General features: G+C 48.4%; 1 protein-coding gene across 1 annotated transcript; it reads right to left on the minus strand.

Annotated features, from left to right (window-relative positions):
- Positions 1 to 308: 308 nt before the first annotated feature.
- LOC144202113 (Krueppel-like factor 6) lies at positions 309 to 22,657 on the minus strand. The gene is made up of 8 exons (XM_077725097.1): positions 22,348 to 22,657; positions 19,140 to 19,210; positions 17,335 to 17,477; positions 5,970 to 6,087; positions 5,171 to 5,776; positions 3,184 to 3,688; positions 1,839 to 1,962; positions 309 to 1,564 (listed from the first exon to the last, which is right to left on the minus strand). The coding sequence occupies exons 3-8, from the start codon at positions 17,400 to 17,402 to the stop codon at positions 1,513 to 1,515; spliced, it is 1,473 nt and encodes a 490-aa protein (XP_077581223.1). The 5' UTR covers positions 17,403 to 17,477; positions 19,140 to 19,210; positions 22,348 to 22,657; the 3' UTR covers positions 309 to 1,512.
- Between the last annotated feature and the right edge of the window lie 238 nt (positions 22,658 to 22,895).

Here is a 22,895-nt window from a genome sequence, read left to right on the forward strand (position 1 = left end):
TCGTTTTTTAGAGCAAAAAGCCATACTATACTATGTCGTTTTTGAAAGCAAATAGCCTTACTAGTAACCACTCAAGCCAGAGGACCTGTATTATAACATTGAGTGCGAGCATACTCCAACACACAAAATGCCTTTTCTTTACATGTGAACTGCACCTGAAAAGATAGAAATGCCAAATGTTATATACACATAAACTTGAAACTTTGCCTAGGAAATGGGGTCAAACATTTCGGAACACCTGGTATAATGACATTTAAGTGTGTCTTTCAAAAAGGCTGAAAATGAAAACCCATCCAATAAATGTCTTTACTTTGTACTTTTGGGATGCAGAATGTTTATTTACTACACAGTAGTGGCTACAAAAAAGGCCATTTCTGAAAACTTTGTCCGTCTTATCATGTTGTTTTACCTCGGAGAGAGGAAATGAGCGTCTGTAAAGCTTTTTCCACAACAGCATCGGAGACACCTGTGCACTCGCTCGTGTGTGTGTGTGTGTGTGTGTGTGTTTGTGTTGAAGTTGACAAGGCCACTTGCGTAAGGCATTCAGAAAGTCAACAGTGCACTTTTCTTCCCTCGTGCTTTTGTTCCGACGCGTACAAAACAAAAGGAAAAGTGAAAGCCCCGACAAAAGAAAGGCGGCGTTGTCACGGAAACAAACCGGGGAGAAAACCTTTCGCTTTTCAAACGTCAACGTCGGCGCGAGATCACTGGATGGGCAACGCTGGAAAGAGACGTTTCAATCCAAAACGGAGTTCAACGTGAGGAGATGTCCAATCCGGTCAAGTGGGAGGCCTGGCGGCCAATCATAAAGGTTGGTTAGTGATGAGTTAAGGGTCAGCGGATTGGGGGGAATTTTCAGGTCACGTCCTATTGATAGAGAAAAAGATTTGATTATAATTTGGTGCCAGCCCTCTCCAGATGAAAATTACGAAATATGAAAAATGTTGAATTTCTTTCCAGCGTCTCTCTTTCACAACTTCCGACATCTATTTTTTTTGCATTTTTTTTCACACAAACTACGTCATACATTGCACATTTATTAGCTGCACCCTCCCAAAAATGGAATAGAAAAGCCCTCCTCCCTCCCGGATTTTTTTCTATTTAATAAGCACGGGGTCGTAGTTCCGCCTCCAGGCCTCTGGAGGGCGCCCTACAAACAAAAGGACCTTCATCCGCTTCCCCTGGCGTCCTTTTCATTCACTCGTCCACCATGCACGGCGCACTTTAGCAAACCAGCGTGGACGTCCGCAGTCCAAAAACTCTGTGGCCGCCCCCTTAAAAAGTTCCAGGATTCTCCTGGGGGTGGCGCCGTACAAAAAGCGCGGCGGCGCAGCCATACGCCGTCTTTCTTCTCCGGGACTTTACGGAACATTCTCCACCGTCCCGCTCCGGCACGGCGAGCTGTCAAACCAAGAGCCCGGGTAGACTTCCTGCTTTTTGCCGCGCGGGTCGGGTAAGGTCCGGCCGACTGGTCCGGCCGACTGGTCCCACGGGGCCTCCCGCGCCGCCTCCCTAGACGTGTCGCTTCATGTGCAGAGCCAGGTGGTCCGAGCGGGAAAAACACCTGAGGAAAGAGGGCAAGAGTTAGCGCAATCAAGTTGTATTCTGAAGTCTGACAGTCTATTCAAAAGGGTCGGACGGCTACCAGTGATAAACTCCTTTAGCATGTAGCATTAGCATGCAGTGCAATAAACAAGTGGAAAAAATCAAGTTGTATTTTGAAGTCATGGCAACCTCAAATAGATTGGACGTATCCAAGTGGTCAACTCATTGAGGATGTCGTCCAATAAACAAAGAAGGACAAACTAAAGTTGAGTTATTTTGAATGGCTTGCTTACCTGTCGCAATGGCTGCATTTGAATGGCTTGGCTCCGGTGTGTTTCCTGAAGTGGCGCGTCAGCTCGTCGCTGCGCGCAAAACGCCACTCGCAGCCTTCCCACGAGCATCTGTAGGGTTTTTCGCCTGTCGGGAAAAAAGAACCAAAATGGCGTCAGACCAGAACAGACAAAACTGACGTGATGCCAACTGGCTACTTGCAATAAACGACGGCCTTTATAAATCACCACGTGACGCAGACATCCAACAAACGCTGTTTGTTGACATTGTGAAGCGCGTTGGCTGCACACCAAGCCACTAGCCAAGACATTACATTTGTTATTAGGAATTAGCATGACGATAGAAGAACTAATAAGTTAGCTAAAACCAGTTTTTCTACTGGTTCGAAGCTGGTAACACACTACCACATATCCTCACAAGGGTAGTGGGGGTGCTGGAGCCTATCGCATGTTTTTTTTATTATTAAGCGTCACGCAACGCCGCCGACTCTCTGGCCACCGCTCGGAAAAACAAGCCGGGGCGCCGCGGTATGCGGCTTACGTAACATGCTTTCGAGCGGTGGGGTTCACGTCGGGGGCCGAGCTCGCAAGGATGCCGGGAATGCCGCGCTTCCTCCGCTAATGGGCGGCTCTAAACAGCTCGCTGGCGGGTCAAAGTTGACCAGGCTCACATATACAGAACGGCGCCGCAAGAAAAGGTTTTTCCTCCCCGCCGGCGAGCCGTGTTTGCACCGTAAACATTGTGACTTTGGCAACACACAAAGGACACTTTACGCATTTTGCACCCAAACGTTGGAGTTGAACTTCAAAACAAAGCGACCGAGCCAAAATAACAGGTGACGCCATTCCCTGTGACTACTTTAGCATGTAGCGTCGGAAAGCGGCCAAAGTGGTATTTTCGACAACAACAAATACGCATACGTCATTTGAAATTAGCATTAGCAAAATTTCAACTGGCAACAACCCATAAAAAGTATGGAATTGAACAGCCAAAATGGCACTTGACCCCTTTTGACATGGACATTAGCATTGGCTTAACTTTAGAAAAAAAACAGCTCAGTAGTTTTAAGCATGACATAGCATTTCAAGATGAATCGTCATGGTAAGTTAAATTGCTGACCCAGATATGTCAAATTTCAACATTTTTTATAGTGGTGGAAAAAAACAATTGCTTGCTACTTTTGCTACAAAATACGTATAAAGTATTTTGGTAAAGATTGGCATAGGAAGCTCCGCCTACAATTAAATACAGAAAGGTTTGTTTTTGTGTTTTGTCGAAAATGTTTCCCAAAGTAAACAAAATGGCGATTGACAGTCGCTAGAGAAAAAGAAAAAAAAATATATCTACCTGTGTGGGTGCGCTGGTGTGCCTTGAGATGCGAGCTCTTGGTGTACACCTTCCTGCAGCCATTGAAGAGACACCTGTGCACCCGCCTCCTGCCGTCGGGCGACGCCTCCCCGCCGGCGAGGCCGACCTTCTCCGCCCGGCCTTTCCCGACGGGGCGCGCCGGACCTCCAAGTCCCTCCTTGGCCAACTCGGGCGAGGAGGGCGGCGTCCCCATGATGGCGGCGGCGCAGGCGGCCACGCTCAGGTCCTCGGGGCCGTCGCCCAGGAGGTGGGCGCCAAAGTCGTCCGGGCCGGGCGAGAGCTCCCCGGAGCTGTCGGACGCCTCGCTGCCGGCGTCCGAGTGGAAGCAGCGGGCCACGGGCTGCCGAGCCTCCCCGTCCGTGGACGTTTTGTCGCCGCACGCCAGAAGGAGTTTGCTCCAGAGTTCTTCTCGGCCCTCAAAGCGGAGCTCGGACGCGGACACGTACGGCTCGGCCTGGAGGTAGCGCTCCAGCTCCAAGCATGTCTAAAAAAATAAAATAAAAAAAATAATCAAAAAATGAAGAATAATGATCATAAATATCACTCCAACGTCATTGGTCCATTGCATGCTCTTCCCGGGCTAGTGTGGGTTTTCTCGGGTAGTCCCACATACCAAAAACATGCATGCTAAGCTAATTTAGCACTCTAAATTGCCTCTAGCTATATGATTGGTTGTCTTTTGTCTCCAATTGGCTACCCATTGAGGGTGTTCCTTGCTGGGGAAAACCCTTGTGAGGATAAGCGCTTCAGAAAATGAATGAATGAATGTTAACTTAAACTTAATTACAGCAGTCCAAAAAGTCAAAACTACAAGTCATCTTTATATGTGCGTCAAAAAATTGAGTCTATGGTGCTGGTTTTGGAAAAAAATCGGTTGGTTTTAGGTTGCGGCACTACTTGACGCATTTAACATTTGAGGCAAGTCAGTTGTAATTCCTTTTTTTTTTAAGTTATTCATACTACTTGTATAATTTTTCAGCAAATCATTAAAAATGTGCAATATGGCGATGGGAAGTTGTTACAAAACAAAGCCAAAAAGACAATAGCGCTAGGAGACGTAAAATTGAAAAGGGACGGCAGATTCCCAAGCAGGAAGTGATGTCGTCCCAGTTGACGAACGTTCCCGAGCGGCGGCGTCCGCCAGCGAGCGAGTGAGGGCTTGTAGATCTTGTAGCGCCATCAATTATTCAGCCTAATGTGGATTTAATAATGCATTGGGAGGCAGGGATAGAAATAACATGGGGAAACAGCCACCATTTCTAAATGCTCCGCCGTCCAATCTGTCAAGGCCGACTTTTCCAGGAGGACCAGAGCGGGCAGGCCGGACGTCCTATCGTTCAACTAAAAGCCAGTTTGTCAGCCATTCCACGTCCAATCCATTCCAAGTGGGTGGCTGTGATTGAGCATTCCTTCAAGAATAGCTAATGCTACAGGCTAAATGCCTTTATCGCTAGTTGATCTGTTGCAGAAGTCCAATTCATTTCAAGTGGGAGGACGGCAGCGTCACATCTCATTTTTTTATTCATTTAGCATTTATGTATGATTAAAAAAATAATATAGAATTGTTCAAATTGAGGCTATGGCCTAGCTACCAATTTAGCATGTCTTTTCCAAAGTTGGCCGGCCGGGATAGGCTCCGGCACCCTTACGATGTGAAGCGATTTGTAAAATGAACCTCATGAGGTAAAAAAAGTCACTTGGCCGCCTCGTGTAAGATTAAAAAAAAAAGTTTTGAAATGACCAAAAAAAGTCACTTTGTTGGAAAAGGTTAAAGGTCGACTTTGGAATGTCAGAAAGGATGAATTGTCATTTCTTTCGTTGGATTTCAAATGACAAGCCAATCAAACGGGACCACAGTTGTCCTTCCCTGGAACTTGGACGCCTGGTTTGAGAAGTGCCGACTGGCTTAAAGTGACGGACGGATGAGCGAGTGATGAGCGTGAGATTGTGCGAGCGACTTCCCTACCTGCTGCCAATAGTCTTCCAGGGACGGCAAAGCAGAAAAATATCCCGTGTCGTGGACGATCTGCAGCTCCTGGAAGATGCTGCACATGGGGATGACGTCCATCTCGGCGCCGCCGCCACCGGCCGGGTAACGACAACGACGTGCGTGCGTGCTTGCTGGCGTGCGGGCGAGCGTCGGGAGCGTGCGCACGGACGTGGCGCTGGATCCGGAGCGCGGCGCACTCTGACTCCACTTGGCTCCGGAGCGGCGGCTCCCCTCCGACTCTCGCCTCGCTCTCTCCCTCTCTCTCTCTTTCCCTCGCTCGTCCCGGCGGAGGGCGCGCCACGTGACGGCGTCGGGCCAATGAGCGTCGGGGAGCCGCGGGCCGCCGCCGAGTCCGCCAATGGCGGCGCCGGCTGGGCCGCCGAACCCCGAGCGGCTCCCCGCAGCTATTTTTAGGAAGCTATATAAATGGAGGGAAGAGGAAAAGAGAGAGAGTTTGAGCGTGGAGGGCGAGCGGGACCAGAGGAGAGAGCCCAGCCGGCCGGGATCGGACGCCGCGCCGGGGCTCGGCGGGAGGCGGACGCGGCGCCGATTTCTCGGTGGTTTCCGAATGTCCACTTTGGCCTGGAAAATTCACAAAACTAAAGTGCTTTTAAGGGAAGCCAAACTAAACCAAAACAAACCAACATGTTATATTACACACACACACACACACACGTACGTAAGCATAATAAACATTCTCACAACAAAAAACAAACTGGAGAACAACAGAAGACATTAAAATGTAGATTGGATTGGATTTGGATCGACTACTCACACTTGTTTGAACTGGAATGCATTGAGAGATGACTGTCAAACCATCCCTGCCGAACCACCCCGTCAAAACGGATTGGACGTCTGTCGCCGTCAAAGGAAGACAATGAGACAAATGTTTCCTAATTGGACACAAAACATTCCATGTTATCCAAATATACTTCAATCAATAATGTATAACAATTAATACTTTTCAATCCTTAATTTACATCAATATTAAAAAATAAACAGTGTGCTTGAATAATCAAGCGGTTGACGACTTCATGGACGGCGATCTTCACTCGTTTTGACTTTGCAGACCGACTTTGACTTTTTCCATTTGTCAGACAGCGACCAGACGTGCGTCCGCTCGTCCATGCGTCCGCTCGGTAAATATTCATGAGAGGCCTCGCAGATTTATGTCGCAGATTTGCGTCTCGTTAGGACGTCAAACGCGTTGGGGGAAATGTCACGCGGCCCATTTAAGGTAGGCGCGCTTGACATCTTTTTACACACTTTGATTTGGTAGTGAATAAGACGGGAAAAGCAAACCCACCAAAACCACACACACAAAAAAATGCAACATAAAAACTAACCTAAGCATGTCGAACCACTGCAATAATTAGTAAAAATATTAAAAAATAGTGCTGGCCAATTTTTTTAAGTTTTCCAAAATAATTTCTGTTCCATCGGCGGCCATCTTTGGTATGAATAAAATCTCCATTTTTGTAGGTGTCGCCGTGACGAGTGGCAATATGGACGTTGTTTGTTTTTATGACAAAAGTAGTAAAAGGCGGCACTTTTTCCGCCCCAAACTTTACGACACTTTATCGTCTCGGAGTAATTAAGAGCGCATTAAGTTTAATGCGCGGTGCGCGGAGTCAGTTTCGGCACCAAAACGCGCCGCAAAAATTGCCTCGTAAAACATGTTTACGTTTCAATAAATGCGCCGTCGGAAAAAAAAATAAAAAAAATATGGAAATGCCTACAAGTGGGCGGCGGCGTCGCTACACACTTTTTTTCTTTCCCACGTTGTTCACCTTGAGTCATACATTCATTTGTATAAAAGGGTCGCAGGGGGTGCTGGAGGCTATCCCAGCTGACTTTAGGCACCCCGAATGGGTGGCCAGCCAATGTTAGGGCACAAAAAACAAAAAAACACGCTATTTTGGATATGAAAATAATGGCGAATATGACGGCATTGTCCTTTTGTTTTAAAGTGGAAAAAGGAGGGAAAGCGTTGTATAAATTGAAGTCTTGATTTGTCTCAGCCAAGACAAGAACAAGAAAAAGACGAGGACGACCCGCCGAACTTGACATTTAATATCGCTACGACGAGAAGGAGACGACGCAGATAACTTTGTTGTGGCTATTAATAAGCCGGCCAGCCGGCCGGCCGGCCGCCATTTCCCGTCAAGACTTCCTGTCCGCACCTCAACAACAGGATGGATGAACTGTGCTGGCGAGTAACACAAAGTGGGATTTTTCACTGGCACGTGGCGTCCAATCCCTTTGAAACGGGAGGGATGGCGTCCCATTTCAAATGGGTTTAAATCATTTAGCACATAGCATTAGCGTTGCAATGATGGCATCAGAAAGTTGTCTTTTGAACTCATCGGCCCTCGACGTCCAATTGGCTTGAAGCGGGAAGGCCGACAGCCTCCCAGTTCAATAGCAATAAGATAGATATGACATGGACTAGCGTTTAACTCATAGTCGACTGGTTTAGCACGTAGCTTTAGCCTAACACGGAACAAATAAACACGACAAAACCAAGGGACACCACGCGATGTGTTCAAGCGGGAGGAGCGGCGGTGGGAAATCCCAGCGCTTTCCCACGCGCGGCAGCAGCTGCGAATGCGCCGCCAAGTGCCAAAAGACCCCAGAGGACCCCAGAGAACCGCGGGCCCAACCCCCGTCCTTCCCACTACAAGCCTCCGTCTTCCTTGGAACTCCAGGGGGGAATCCTCCATTTCCACATCCTGTCTGTGCACCAAGACTTATTTTTGGATTATTTTCCAATCATTTAGTTCTGAATGACATGTACAAAATTGAGGTGAAATAACTGCCCCTCGATTTCCAGCCCTTTTCAGCAATTTGGTGTATATATGTACATGTCCAAGTTTTTTGGGGGTCTGCTTCTAAAAGTTCCCTTCAAAGACAAACGAGAGGCAACGTAACCTTTGCGTGGAAACGGCGGCGTGGCGGCTCGCCTTCCTGACATGTGACTGACTTTGTGTCAAGAAACGGAGGCAGAATGAGCGACGTTTGGGCCCTTCGCCATCCATCAGCCAAGGAAAATTACAGGACGACCTTGGCCCGGCGACAACCCACCGCGTGTTCGCCGTTTGGCGGCGGCGAGCCGGACGCCGTCTACCACTGCTCGATTCACGGTCATTGTCAACAGGGCGCTAGCCACCCCGCAATGCTAACTGTCGTATTTTTAGGAGTCTGGTTAGAGGGTTATTTTTGGAGTTTTCCCGCATCTTAGATTTACTTTAACAACAAAGTTTATCTCCCCAAAAAACTATTAAGATATAAGGTATTTGAAAAGTGTTTCAAATGAAAAATAAGAATTGTATGAACTCATCAAATTCAAGTTACTTAGCATGTAGCATTAGCATGAAGCAGAACAAACAATGATGACATAAGTACATGTTATCTGAACTTATTGGCTAACGGCCCTCAAAGTCTTAGAAGTTGTTTTTTCCAACTCATCAGTTGCCATTGACAACACTTGCTGTCCATTTTGCTTGAATTAAGACAAGTGACAGCGAGCGTATCAACAAATTTACAGTGGCCGCCAACAGAGTGCTAATTAGCATCCCCATCACGCGCTAGCCTCGGAAAATTAATTTTCCAACTCCCGCCGTTGCGCTTCCAAGCGACGCCATTCGACGCCACGTCGTTGCCAAAGAGCCGACCGAGCGGCCGTCTGTCGCTCGCGGGAGAAGCCGCGCCTCCAAAATGCCAGCGCCCGCACGCCGCCATCGCGTTCGTCTGTCACGCGCCGGTCGCCAAAAAGCCAAATGATTCCGAACGGCTTCCCGGATGCCAACTATTGGCTGGCGGTGGCAAAACTGGTCGCCGTCCACTCAAAATGCGCGAGCCACAAGCTGTCCTCGCACCTGCTTTCAATGATTTGACCATTACGGACATTGTCATTCGTCGATTGGCGGGAATGGCGTCCAATCTGGGTCAGATATGGATGTCAATGGCAGGGAACGAGTTCATTTCAAGTTTGGATAAAGGCTTAAGAATATCAATAACAAAAAGAATTTGGAAAAATGTAGATAACCAACAATGATGTCAAGTTCACAATGCGTCTGCCCCACACAAGATGGCTGCTATCTTTGATAAATAATTGCCAGTTGTTCTTCTCTCCTAAACCCACTCCAGTGTTGCCATGCAAAAAAAAAAAATCAATAAATAAAAAGTATCAGTCAGACATCCGCATTTTTTCTCGCCTGAGAAAACGTCTGCGGCCGGCGTAGACTTTCTTTTCTTCTTTTGGATGAAGACCCAAAAAGTTACGCAACGAACGGCTTTGGAAACAAGTCTGCACGCGCTCGCTCCACCGTGACTCACCCCCCCCCCCACCTCGACTCGCGCACTTTGTCATAAATTGAGTTAAAATATGGAATAATAATGTAAAAATGCACTTTTGGTTACGTCGGTAATGGCAAATGTCCCAAAAATGGTGCGTTCAGGGCCCACGGAATTCCCCCCGATTCCTTTTCAGAACGTGGTGGCGTTGATAGCGCGCCCAGCACCCCCCCAAAACGACAACCATAGACGGTTTTCAACTCATGATGCCAAGTTTGAATGAAATCAACCACCATGAAGAAATAAAATCAATTAAATCATCATTCTATTGACCAGAAAATGCAATCCATATTTATCAGCGCATTATTTATGGTCGCACATTAGCGGCAAGAGCGTCATATTCCGACGAATACCGTCATCGTAAATAACCAGCGCCAATGAATTGGACACCTGTGAGCGTCCGTCTCTGGGGAACGGCGGCGCACGGGTGACAATGTTTGCTGTGGCAAAATTCCAATCCGCCAAAGAAAGATATTAAAAATATGAGATGAGGTCGTAAAAATTCTCCGGGAAAAGCGAAACAACGGAATGGTGATGCATGATGGGTAACGGCTAAGTCGCGATTGCCATATCAGCCGTGACAAAAAGAAGCATTTTGATGACTCGGACCCGCCACAAATGCATGCTTTTAATCTCGGACGCGCCGCAAACGCATCATTTTAATCTCGCCCGCCGCGTCCATGGCGACAGGAAGTCATAAAAATTGGATGGAAAATCAAAGCGGGAGAGTCGATAACGGGGAAAAGATGGAAAAAAACAAACATTTGCATTTTTTCCACATCGAATTCGATATAAACAAATCGATTATACATTGGGCCAACATGCACGTCTTTGCAATTTGGGAAGAAAACCAGAGTACCCCAAGAAAAGCCAGACGCAAACCCGCAGACTCCACACAGAGAGGACCCACCTGGCAATCGAACCCTCGACCCCAGGACTGCGAGGCACAAGCGCTAACCACTCCACCACTGACAAATATATTTTTTTGAATATATAATTTCAAATAGATTATTTTGAATATATACATATATTTTTGCCTTATCCTATCTCTCCATTGGCCGGCATGCCTCCCTTACTCGCGATAAACTAAAAACACGGGTCTCTTGCGACAGATCGACCACTAGATAGCATAACCCCCCCCCAAACCCCCGACTTGTAAAGCGCCCCCGGGCCTCACGACAGTGACGGCGGGCCTTCAATAATCCGGCGCGTGCGGTGGCTTAATTATTAATGGCGTCTTAATGAAGTGTCCAAACTGACAAAACAGGTTCATAAGAGCGGGCGGGCTAATTGGCTTTTCCCTCAGCGGCCTGACGGGATGCATTTTTCTCATCTCGTCACCGGGGAAGCTCATCGCTGCCGGCGCCGGCAACCACCACCGCCACGGTGTCATCGTCGTCATATTTTGGAACGCAATCAAGATAGGATATTAAGGTAGGGAGTCAAGCTAATGTTTGCTAAGCCATTAGCTGCCACTCAGACAAGAATGAAGGGATACTTGAATCAAATGAGTCAAATGAAACAGAAGTGGCGATGACGGTCATAAAGAAGAGGTCAAAGGTCAGAAGGGAATTTGGCCATTGCTCAAGAACTCATAAAGGGATTATTACAACATTTGCAGAAGGTCTGCTTAATGTGGAATCGCTGATTTGGCTTTGTGATCGCAGGGTCAGAGGTCACGCGGATCCAAAAGGACTGTTGAAGGGGTTATGTCATTTGAAGAATAGGTTTGGAATATGAAACAGAAGGGGTCATGACACATAAAGGTAACAATATCAAAGGTGTCCAATCAAGCTTCTGCTGTGAATTGAGCTTACAGCCCTCCTACTTCAAATGGATTGGACGCCCATCAGTTAAAACACTTCATTTTGACGTCATTGTTCATTCTGTGTTACGATAACGCTACACGCTAAATACAGCTAAATGAGCAGGGTGGCTGCCAAAGGATTGGACGTCTGTCACTGGCAAAACCTTTGGTGGGAGTAGCACCAAAGCTAACAAAAGAAATAATAAAGCCTGTTTGGCGCTAACATGTAATACGCACAACAGTAATTAAGGTGATTTTTTTCCCTATGATCTGACGTGTCAACCGGGCGCCAAAATGATCGTCGATTGGTCGGCTATGAAAATAATGATTGGCGTCAGTTTGAAAAATGGTTTGAAAATGTCCAGTCGGGCTTGTTCTTCCTAAGTTCCCATTCTCCGCCAGACGCCGTCGCCATCAATCTCCCGCCAGCCGGCGACAAGCTAAACACCGGCAACATATTGGCGTCCAATCCCCCCCCCCACCCCTCCCGCCTCGACATGTTTATTGAATTATATTTCTTGCGAGCGTCGGCGACGGCGGTGACAGCGGCGACCGATCGATACGCCGGCGAGCCGGACTAACAAGCGACCAGCGCCGCGGCCGGCGCGCGCCGGCGCTGGTCGGCGTCCGCTCTATTTACAGCCTGCTTTGTTTTAACATCCATTCAGGATGAGTGGAAATCAATTTTTCATTTGGACTTAATTGCGCGTGTGCGCGCCGGTCCGGGCCGAGCCGGACGGGACCGGACGCCCCGCCAGGGCCTCGCACAGGTGCTATTTTACAGCTAATTACGCGTCTGCCGCTCGAGGCCACTGTCGCGGCGCTTCGGGGGGAGCGGTCGCGGCGGCTGCGAGCGGGCGCTAAAAAAAAAAAAAAAGGGCCGCCATGGAACTACTGGAAACATTTGTTCATACGCTGCCAACCCTCTCGCTCCGAATGGATCGGACGAGTACTGATGAACTGATTTAGCATGTAGCATTAGCATGTGGCAGAATAAATCATGGCAAAGTAAAGTTGTGTTTTAATCTCATGTCGAAGAATAAAGAAAATTGGGTTGTGTTTTAAGCTAACGTAGCTTGTAGCATTAGCATGTCGCCCAATAAACAGACATTACAAGATCAAGTTGTGTTTTGACTGCATTTAGCCTGTAGCATTAGCATGTCATGGAATAAACAGTCAGTTTTCAACTCATCAGTTAGCATCAACGTCCTATCTATAGAAAGTGAGAGGGGCGGCAGCAAATGACCAAATGCAGAACAGAGACTAGAGCTAAACACACAATAAAACTATAGACCAAAACGAGCCGTGGTTGTCGTGTTGAAACGCTCCAAATGTTCTTTTTGTGTCTCAAATTAGCCAAAACGGAGGCCATATTTTGGGATGGAACCTTAAAGGCAAACATTTTAGTTTTTTTGGGCTCTCTCAGGGAAACGTTTAGGAGGCCTCGCCCGTAAAAGGCTGACGAGTAGCTAAGTAAGTATTTTGCCGGGAGCTCCCGAATGACGCAGCCGAGTCCCGTAAAACGCCCCGCGCTGGAAATGAACAACGTACATCTTCTTTACGCTGAAACGCGGCGGCGAGCGTGCGGGCGGGCGGCGGCGGCTTATATGGACGGAGGGCCGGCGCAATTATGTTTGCACACTTGAGCAATATAATCCCGGCGCCCTTTTATGATGTAATGCGGCGCAATAAGTCGGCTTTCCAATTAAAGGTCCAATCGCTCTCCTGACGCTCGCATCAACTAATATGTTCGGAGACCCACGGCCCCGCCGTCCAACAAGAAAAGAAAAAAAAAAACGCCACCTTTCGTCCCGCCGCAGGCCAGAAAAAAAAAATGCCAATAATAGCGTTTATCTTGTGACTTTTAGGGTCATTTTAGGCTACTTGCAGGTCACATCCTGTCGACTGGGAATCCGGCACTTAAGTGAGTCACCCCCTGAAAGTTTGATATGATGAAGTGGGCCGTCCGGCCGCCATGATGTCATGGAGCGCCTGCCACGCGCGGCTCGATAAAAATCATATTTAAAACGCAAAGGGCGAAGAGGATGATGTCACACTCTAAATTAGACTTGTCACCATTGCATACTTTGCTAATTCATACTTATTTATGACAAAACTGCCATTTGTGGATCATTTGTTCATTTGCAGAAGAAGTGCTTATCGCAGGGGGGTGCCGGAGCCTATCCCAGCTGATAACCTGACTGGGTGGGCAGCCAATGGCAGGGCACGGGGAGACAAAGGACGACCAATCGTAGCTAGGGTTAGGCAATTTAGAGTCTTCAACCAGCTAGCTTAGCCTAGCTTAACATCCTTGTTTACGGAATGGAGTTGTCATTGAAAATTTCCTTTTCTTCAACGTTTGCAGTTTGTTTTGGCGACCAGTCAGCTGAACAACATCTTGTGACTTAGACAGTCGTCTCATTCAAGCGCGCAAACACAAAGTGAGCTCTATGGCGGCGCTCTGTTTTCCGACGGCCTTAAATGTCCCGCCGAGAGCGTCCAAGGCCCAAGATGGCGCCCGCGAGCGGGTGCTTTCTCTGGAAAGAAATGCCATCAATGTTCCTGATTGTCGCATGGGAGAATCGGGCCGAGGGGCCAGGGGGGAGGTGGCTTGTGGTCAGGGAGGGGGGGGGGGGCATCTGGACTTCTTTCTTCAGTCGAGTCGTCCGGACAAAAGTGGAGAATGCCTTCATTCAAAGTGGGCTCAAAGAGGGCAACCACAACGTGGAATAAAGCCTTCCGTCCGGGGTCTGCCTGAAAACGTGTGCCTGTAGTGTCGGCTCAAATTTAAACTTCCTCTAAAATCCATTTCCACTGGTAAATTCCTGAGTTATTGCCAAATTCTTTTTCTGAACTAACAATATGACCTCTGACCTCTTAAAATGGAACAACTCCTTTCGTCACATATTACAAACATTTCCTGAAAGTTTCATCATAACCTTTCGTATTCATACTTGAGTTATGGCCAAATTCCTTTTCTGACCTCTGTGACCTTTGACACCCTCTCCAAAAATGTAACAAACATCTTCATATTTGATAACCCCAATATTCCTCTTCCGATTTCCTCTTCCTGACCTCTGTGACCTTTGACCCCAAAAGACAAACACCCGACAAGTTTCAAAGTCCCTGCTCCCCCTATTGATTTTCTACAAAACTTCTTTTCTTCGAAAGACTTTTTCTATCCCCGCGTTCCAGCCTGGCGCCGTTTGGGCGCCGTTTTTCTTGGGGATCTTCGGCGACGGTGCCAGAGATGCCGAGAAGACAAAAAAAAGGGGGCACAAGAAGCCCGGCTGTGTTGTTTGGCAAGAATGCCGCCTCGGAACTGCATGACACGCAACAATGTGCGCGTGTGTGTGTGTTTGGGTGTGTGTATGTGTGTGTGTATATGTGTGAGGGTGGGTGTTTAAATTGATGCTTTGTGGTGCAAGGATGCGCTGTCAGCGTGCGCGCTAAAAACGCTAGCTCGCTAGCTACAGCATGATTTGGGATAGATGCACATTTTTCTCCCTGGAATAGAACGTGGAATAAAAAGTTGTCCGACTATGTTTGGGTGTCGCAGTCAGATCTCATATAGGCCGGACCAATTTATTTTTGGCCCAAAAGTTCACTGATTTGTCACTATTATTGTCAATTGCAGGCAATGACTCCATATGGTGTCACGTTCTTGTCATTTTCGGCTACTTTCAGAACTTTTAGGTACTTTCTTAACTCATTGGCTGCCATTATTAGTTGGCCTAATGAACAAATGCCATGGCGGATAGGAAAGAGGGAGCAAAGTGCAGGAAGCATTTGATGATGAGCGCATGATGTCGGGGTGCTGCTACGTGTCCCCTCCCCCGTCCGTTCCTATCACCCCTCCACGTCCCCCCCGGCGCACTCTTCTGAATGAATTCACCAGAGCAATAGAGGCATTGTGCGGGCCGGATACGTACTGTCAGCTCGTGCGCCAGCCGCAGGCTTGTCCGCCGATGTCTGTGTGTGTGTGTAAGTGTGTGTGTGCGTACTGTACGCCGCATGCTGTTTTCCCAAAACGGGCCGCTTAAACCAGAAATTAGACTTAAGGCATGTTGACTACATCACAATATTTCTGTACAAATAATATTCCCATTCAGACATTTCTGCAGTGGACTGACCTGGATTCGAACCCAGTACCCCAGAACGGTGAGGTCAACGCACTAACCACTCATACGCCATACATACTTAAATATAAAAAATACTCAAGGAGCCGACCGAACTGAGGTCAAAGACACTTTCCATTGACGGACCATTGGCATGGAGCGGGGGGGAGGGGCCGACAATAGCGAGAAAGATGGCCCGACGTCAGCGTGGCTGCAAAACAAATGAAAAGATGGGAAAAAGCATCCAATTGGGGAGCAGATGAAATGCAAATGAGATTGACTTTTTGGTAGCGAAGACGCACACGCCGCCGCCGCCGCCACCACCACCACCGCAGTAATCAAAGTCTCTACGCACGTTCTCATCATCAAAGCCGCACGCACGCACGCACGCTCGCTCAAAGAGGGAAAAATTTCATCTCCAGAGAAAAAAAGACCATTAATCGGTAAATCCCACAAATATAATAATACACATTAAATATAATATATTTGTAGTCTCATTTCGTTTTTCAGACCCACACAAATGTACAGACCCCGATGTACAGATACTCGCCCTTAAAAAATAAAGCAAAAACAAAGACGACTTCCCGCTCCTCATTTCCATTGACAGCAAATTCATCATTGGCGCAAAGGCCTTTGATTGACGACCACGTCGTCGGTGGTCGCCCGGATTTACGATCATTTTGTATTCATTTTGCCAGGCCGATTATTTATCAAGCCTCATGTTTTATACGCGCGACGCAATAACGTCCGTTTACAAGACTCAAACACAAATCTCCTCTCCGTCCAGCCAACTAGATTTCAAGGAGACTCAAAGCGGTCAATAACTTGCCGCCATAGACGGCGCTAGACGTCTATTTGGATAACCTGGATTACCGGGTTAGTCCGCTCGGCGCTGTCGTTGGTGGTCGCCATGGCGACCACGTCAAGCCGCCGAATCGATCGGTCCGTTTTTATGTCCTCCCGGCGGGTCGCCGACAAAATACAAGACGGCTCAGAGCCAGCCAGCCAGTGGCCGGCTCATCGTCCATCGATTGACGCCGCAAATCCCAAGGCGACACTCAACGCCTCGCCCCGACATGTGACCTGACAAGTGTGCGTGTCTGCAGGGGAGGGTTTCAGGGGGGGGGTACCAATGTCAGACACGCAGAGGTGTCCAAACAACGGCCTGCGGTCCAACTCCGTCCCGTCGCCCAAGTTTTTTTTAAAATACCACTGAGGGTGCTAGAGCCTATCTCAGTCAACTGAATGGGTGGCCACCCAATTGCAAATACCCAATATATATACATAAACATACAAAGAGTACACGTAATAAGGCAATATAAACAGTGATAGTGATAAACATCAAATCCATTCGTACGGCGCTAGCTACATTAGCCGCTAATAACACCCATCGATGACAGACATTCAATCCAAAATGGCGCCAGACAGCGGAAGCATTGCTAACAAAGAGGCTTACGGTACGTTGCAAACGGCTAAAGCTAGCGTCCGAGCGGCTACGGGTGCGAAACGCCTCAAACGGCGCCTCGTATATCACGCGCATAAAAAGTCATTAGCCTCAGCGGAAATCGATAGCCGGCGCGGCGTAGATGAAGAGACCCCCGCGCGCTCTTTTGGGTCAGCTTACCAGAGGAGCGTATGTCGCAAATGATATCATTTTTTTTCTCCTTCTCCTCGCCGCCGGTCAACCACGGGGCCGCCGGGTCGACGGCCCGAAGCGGGCCAACGCAAAGCGGTCCTATATAAGTCGTGCGTTAAGTAACGGTTTATCGTCTGAAAATGACGCAATGTTATTTTGGGGAGAAAAATCGAATGGAAGCAGATGGAGCTAACGAGAGGGAATGCTAACTGAAGATCCTTACCGTCGTTTCCATGGCGGCGCCGCAATATTGCGGGTTGTTTGTCGAGCTCCCAGAGAAGACGGGATCATCGTTTTCTGGCCATCCGTCGGGACGCGACTTGGCTGCGGCTTCTTCTTCTTCTTCTTGTTCTTCCCCGAGGAAATCTGAGGGTGAAGCCAACAATTGGTTAGACTTTTAGCCGCACTACTCCATTTTGGCCGAGGGGAAATTGCTTCCCTGACAAAGTGCTGGCAAACAAATTCCAAGTTTTCTGATGAAAATTCACGCTGGACAATCATGCAGTAACATGGAATTAGGAAAACTTTGCAATTTGGAGCATTTCATAACATTTTGCTATGAAATTACATGTCATATAGAAAAAGAAAAATGTGCTAGTTAGTTTTATAATGAAACCACTTAAAAAACGCCCCCTTATTTCAGCATTTCTGGTTGTGACATCACAACCATTCCTTTGCTTGATTATTTTAGGTTTTTGAGCAGTTATGATAAAAACGGTTGTGGCTGGTCACCCGCACTTTGACACTGGCCGACACACCCACACTTGCTCGTTCTTGAAGGAATCTCCCGAATGTGGGAGTGGGTGCAGATGTTGGAAAAATGCAAACACACCCAAACAACTCCCGAGCGACGCTCTGCTTGCGAGAAACTAGATTAACAGATAAAAAAATTTGAAAAGCCACGTTTATCATGGCCGACGCCCCTGCAAGAATTGACGGCGACTGTAAATGTGATTGTGTGGAGGGGGGGAGGGGGGGGGGGGGGCACTCTAGCGGAAATGAGATACCCTCTGGCCATTTTGGAAGGGGGTGGGGGGTAATTTAGCCACCATTGGATGGATTTCATTTAGCTTCTCCGCTGAGTAGCCGGTTAGCCGGGTCAGCGGGGAGGAGCCAGGAAGACCTGCCAGTTAAATGCCAGTTAACCCACTGGCTGCCATGGACGGCGACAGGCGTCCAATCCCAATGGAGGCCCAATGTGCTCAAACAAAAGGCGTAAAGGGGCCAGAAAAGACCTTCTCCAAAGGATCCATCACGTTATTTACGGGGCAAATTCAATTAGCGCGCCTCCACCGCCACGCCCGCCCTAATTCACGGCGCGCAAGGTCGAGGGGCGCGGTGCGGCGCCGCCCCACGCCCCCGCCGTTAGCCCGCGCCCTTTGACCTGGCGGCCAAACATCTGGTGGCGATCCGCCTCCAGTCGTGGCGGCTGGAAGGCCAGGGGGAGGCGGCTTGGCGGAGATAACTCAGGCCGCAATCAAAATGACGCTTCCACCGCCGCTCCATTCGTTCAACCCACATGAACAAAAAAATAAGGGAATAACTAGCCACAGGCTAATGCTACATGCTAAACGAGCCGATCGCTGCTAGTTTAGCGCTAATGGACAACCAATCCTTTTCAAATGATGCTAAATGATATCCGGAAATAAGAAAAAATGTCAAGGCGATTATTATGGGGTGGCACGCCAGAGCGTGGCGTCGTTAGCGCCAGCTAAGATTGCTCGTTTGTTGCGCGATAAAAGCGTGGCGCGCGTAGTAAAAGCAGATTGATGGCGATTAAAGCCGCCGCGTAATGTCTTACACTGGAAATGATGAGAAGGAAATCAGCACAACACCTGCTCAAAGTCCGGGAAACCCACTTTTTAGTGCGCGCTAAATCAACAAGACGCTCAGTCAAGGTCGGGGGACATTTGCACGGAAATTTTGTACTTCAAGTCACATCCAATGGACAGTAAGAAATATTTTTGAGTCTCCCCAAAAATCAGGTAAGCGAGATCTACTTACATTCATTCATTGTTTTTTCCCTACCGTTTATCGGGTGGCGGGGGTGCTGAAGTCAGCCAACTCAACTGGTTACCAGCCAATCACAGCAGTTTGACCTAAAATAGAAAGTAACAACATGAATATTTTCAGCTTGAAAATGGCGTCCAACATTGTTACAGTTGTAATCATGTTGAAAATGCATTTTTTTCCCGATGACTCCATCCTATAACATATAGGTCACATATACATATTTACGTTCCTATTTCTATACACCGGTGAGGCCTCGGGGCGAAATGTCCGAGCGGGGGTCCGGCGCCCGTGTGACGCCCCCGTAAGAGCGGGGCATCTCGACGGCGTCGAACCGGCAAACTGACGCTTCTGACACTTCTCCGGCCGCCGGGCCTCCCTTGGCGTATACGCGATGGGATTTCTGTCGGAAAACATTTACGCAAACGTTCCATCGTCCAACAAAAGTCCCCCAATAGTAAGCTGGGATAAGCTTCAGCACCCCCTCACTTTTCAAGCAATAGAAAATGTAAGCATGAATGATTGAAATAGTTCATTTCCAGGTACCAATGGGACTACTCTTGCACCATTGCTAACAAGGCTAACCACTAATAAGAGCTAGCATTGGCATTGGCTGTTGATTTGTCAAGCCCCTCCCCCTCCGATGATGAAGGAGATTGTCTGGAATATCGACAAAGCGTAAGGCGATCGTCACAAATTGCGTCCGCGCGGCGTCATTAGCGTGTCGCGTTTCGGCGGGTGGGGCCACCAGACAAATGACAACCACAGAAGAAGAAAATCCATTGGGCCATTAAGTCAGGGTTGGGGGCGTGGCAACTCATCGATCCGGCCTGTTAACTCGTTGGACGCCATTGACGGCCATTGACGTCGGAGTCGTCAAACAAATGGTTTGCTTTTTGAACCTGCTAGCCTAGCTTAGCATGCGCATGTTTTGGGGCTGTGGGAGAAAACTGGAGTACCCGGAATAAAAGCCGCCAAGCCAAGCCCGGCAAGAACAGGCGAAGGATCCACCTGGAATCGAACCCTCGACCCCGGGAGCACGAGGCCGATAACTCGACCGCTCGATTTGAATCCGTGGCGAGAAATATTCCGATGGCGATATGGTATTGGAAGGTATTTCAACGTACGCGGCGCGGTCCCCGCGTTTGCGCGGGTGGAACACGTCGCCACGGCAACCCCGTCTGGACAAACAAAGGGATTAAGTCATCGAAGATCATTGCCGGCGTTATGATTAAAAAGAGCGTCTCTCTCGTATTCCCCGTCCGCTCGCTCTTATTGTACAGGTTATTAACTTCACATTATTACATACATATGTCCAATCTACACAACACACAGGAGGTCGGCCGCGGACGGACGAACGGCGCCGGCGCTCTCCGTCCGTCCAAGTCCCGAAAGCGTCGGCTCGTCAAAAGTCGGCGCGCCGGCCGTCGCTGACTCGGCGGCGGCGTCCGGGCGCTCCCCTCGCCGCGAGCGTCGTATAACGGAGGGGAGGCGTTGGGTGGCCCGCCGCCATCGCGTTTTACGACGCCGTCCCAAGTCGGGCGGCGCTTCGATGGCGCTTGGAAATGGACAGCCCCCACCCCTACGCGCCCGTAAACAATGGGGCGGTGTAATGGAGGCGTTAATGCTAATCTTTACGACCCAGCGCGACCCCCGACGCCGATTTAATTAGCTGCGTCCTCTATACGTGGCTTTCCCGCCGCGCGTCTCTGGGCCGCCCTATCCGAGCTTAACGAGCTTTTTGGGCAATTTAGCTCCGACGCCCCTCAAATTGCGGTGCCGCGGGCCGGCGTGCTACGTCGACAGAAAATAACGTTGGCGGGGGCGCGGGAGCGAGAGACTCGGTGGCCGTTGACGCACAATCCCCTTTTACGATTTGCGGCCCTTTAACAGAAAAAAACATGGGAAAAACTTTAAGTATCTTATTGGTTGATTTTGCATTGATCTTTCGCAATCCTTTTTTTTAACTTTACATGAATTGGACGGCTATTGTTGTCAATGGCAGGGAATTTAACACAAACGTATATATGTATATATACATACTTTTTAATTTGTTTATTTATTTATTGCCACAGAATGCGGGGCGCCAAATGTCATCCGCATTAAAGGCCCGGCGCCCCCCCGCTTTCCGTCCCAGGGTGGGCGCCGTGCCTTTTGGGCGAGCAGGTCAGCGTGTCAATAGTGTGCAAAGTAGCTCGTTAGCATTTAGCACGCACGCCGCTGAGAGCACTTCAGGTTCACCAGGATCGGTGGGTGTGTAAACATAGGTCACGTCACGTTGTGCGCATTTTTTATCTGTAAGTACCCTAAATGCGCCATGGAAGTGAGACAAAATGAATTGGTCACCTGCCACTGACAACGATAGCCGTCCAATTGGATTCAAAAAACGACTTGCCGTCAAAGTGAACCAAAATTAAACACTCAAATCAAGCTGAAATAACTGGGAAATTGTATCAAAATTAATCTTAATTATAGCGTTACTAGCCCCAAACGGATCGGACGTCTATGGCCGTCAATGGCAGCCCATCCACGAGTCATTCAGGCAGTGACTGCTCTGGTTTTGCACGTCCCGGAGCTAAATCAGCTCGTTTAGCGTCATATGCCATAATACTACTCCATAATATGCAATAACATGCTACGCCACATTATGTTTATGGAGGCAATAACCTAAGGAGAGCCCAAATGAGCCGAGAGACGTTAGCCGCCGCCGCCGCTAATGGCTCGGTGCGTCCTCACCCGCCTTTCGCGGCGTCCTCACCCGCATATTGCGCCTATTGACGTCTGCCAGGACTTGGGACAAATTTATAACCTATAACCCGCGAAATACGGTATCTATTGATAAAAAATCCCAATAATTGACGAGAAATTGCGAATTATTTTATGGAAAAAGAAGTCCATACATCTATACGGCCCTCCCAGTCCCAACAAATTAGCCCCGCCCACGTCAGCCATCCCCAATACCGACGGGATCCTGACACGATGACCCCCAAAATTGCCCTTTCTCTTCTCAAAAAGCCACTTTCGTTTTTTGATTTTTTTTTAACCACAATTGAACTTCTTGTTTAGCCAACAAAGCGTTTTGCCTTAACACAAAATGGTCTCGATGAAAGGTCAGCAAAAAAATGGACGTCAAATTTAAAGCCCTTAATTAGGCGCGGAGGCGGCGGCGGCAGACGTCCTGATTTACGGCGCCATTTCGCGTAAATGACAAAAGATCAAAGCTCACCCGATAAAAGCGCCGAAAATGTCACAAATGATGGCAGAGGACGGACGCCGGCCGCTTCGCCATTCTCGTCTTGGCCACTTCCTGTCAGGTGTCCGCCGCTTCGCACGTCTCGTAGCGGCGCCCAAATCGGCGGGCTGCCATTGACGGAGATACACGTCCCGACATCCTTTTGCCCTGAAAGAAGCACAAGAAAAACGTCACTTCCTCTTATTTTGAAGGCATTTATAGGTCACCTCCTGTTCATTTGGAGGTAGTCTTTAACAAATCTTTTTCTTTTGGTTTCTTTTAGTAGCAAAATGAATAATAATGGCTATCATGAGATTAATAAACAAGTCTACAATAGGTTATATTATATTAATTTCACTCAATGAACTCACTTCATTTGACAGTCACAAAACAAGAGAGAAATGATAAGATCACAAGTCATTGTGTTGCTATTAGCATTTAGCGCTAACTGAAAGTCATTTAGCGGCTGTTAAGCTCCCACTCCCAACCGATTGGACGTCTCTGAGCAAGGAAAAGTCCGCGTGGATGGTAGTCGGTTCCCT

The sequence above is a fragment of the Stigmatopora nigra genome, chromosome 9 (genome assembly GCF_051989575.1).
Source record: "Stigmatopora nigra isolate UIUO_SnigA chromosome 9, RoL_Snig_1.1, whole genome shotgun sequence".
NCBI classification, from domain to species: domain Eukaryota; kingdom Metazoa; phylum Chordata; class Actinopteri; order Syngnathiformes; family Syngnathidae; genus Stigmatopora; species Stigmatopora nigra.

Excerpts from the sequence above, each read along its gene's own strand:
- LOC144202113 (XM_077725097.1), bottom strand. The coding sequence starts at position 17,402 with ATGATCCCGTCTTCTCTGGGAGCTCGACAAACAACCCGCAATATTGCG. Across the intron at positions 3,689-5,170 it reads TGGAAGACTATTGGCAGCAG|ACATGCTTGGAGCTGGAGCG; the intron begins GTAGGGAAGTCG and ends TTATTTTTTTAG. Across the intron at positions 1,963-3,183 it reads ACACCAGCGCACCCACACAG|GCGAAAAACCCTACAGATGC; the intron begins GTAGATATATTT and ends TTTTCCCGACAG.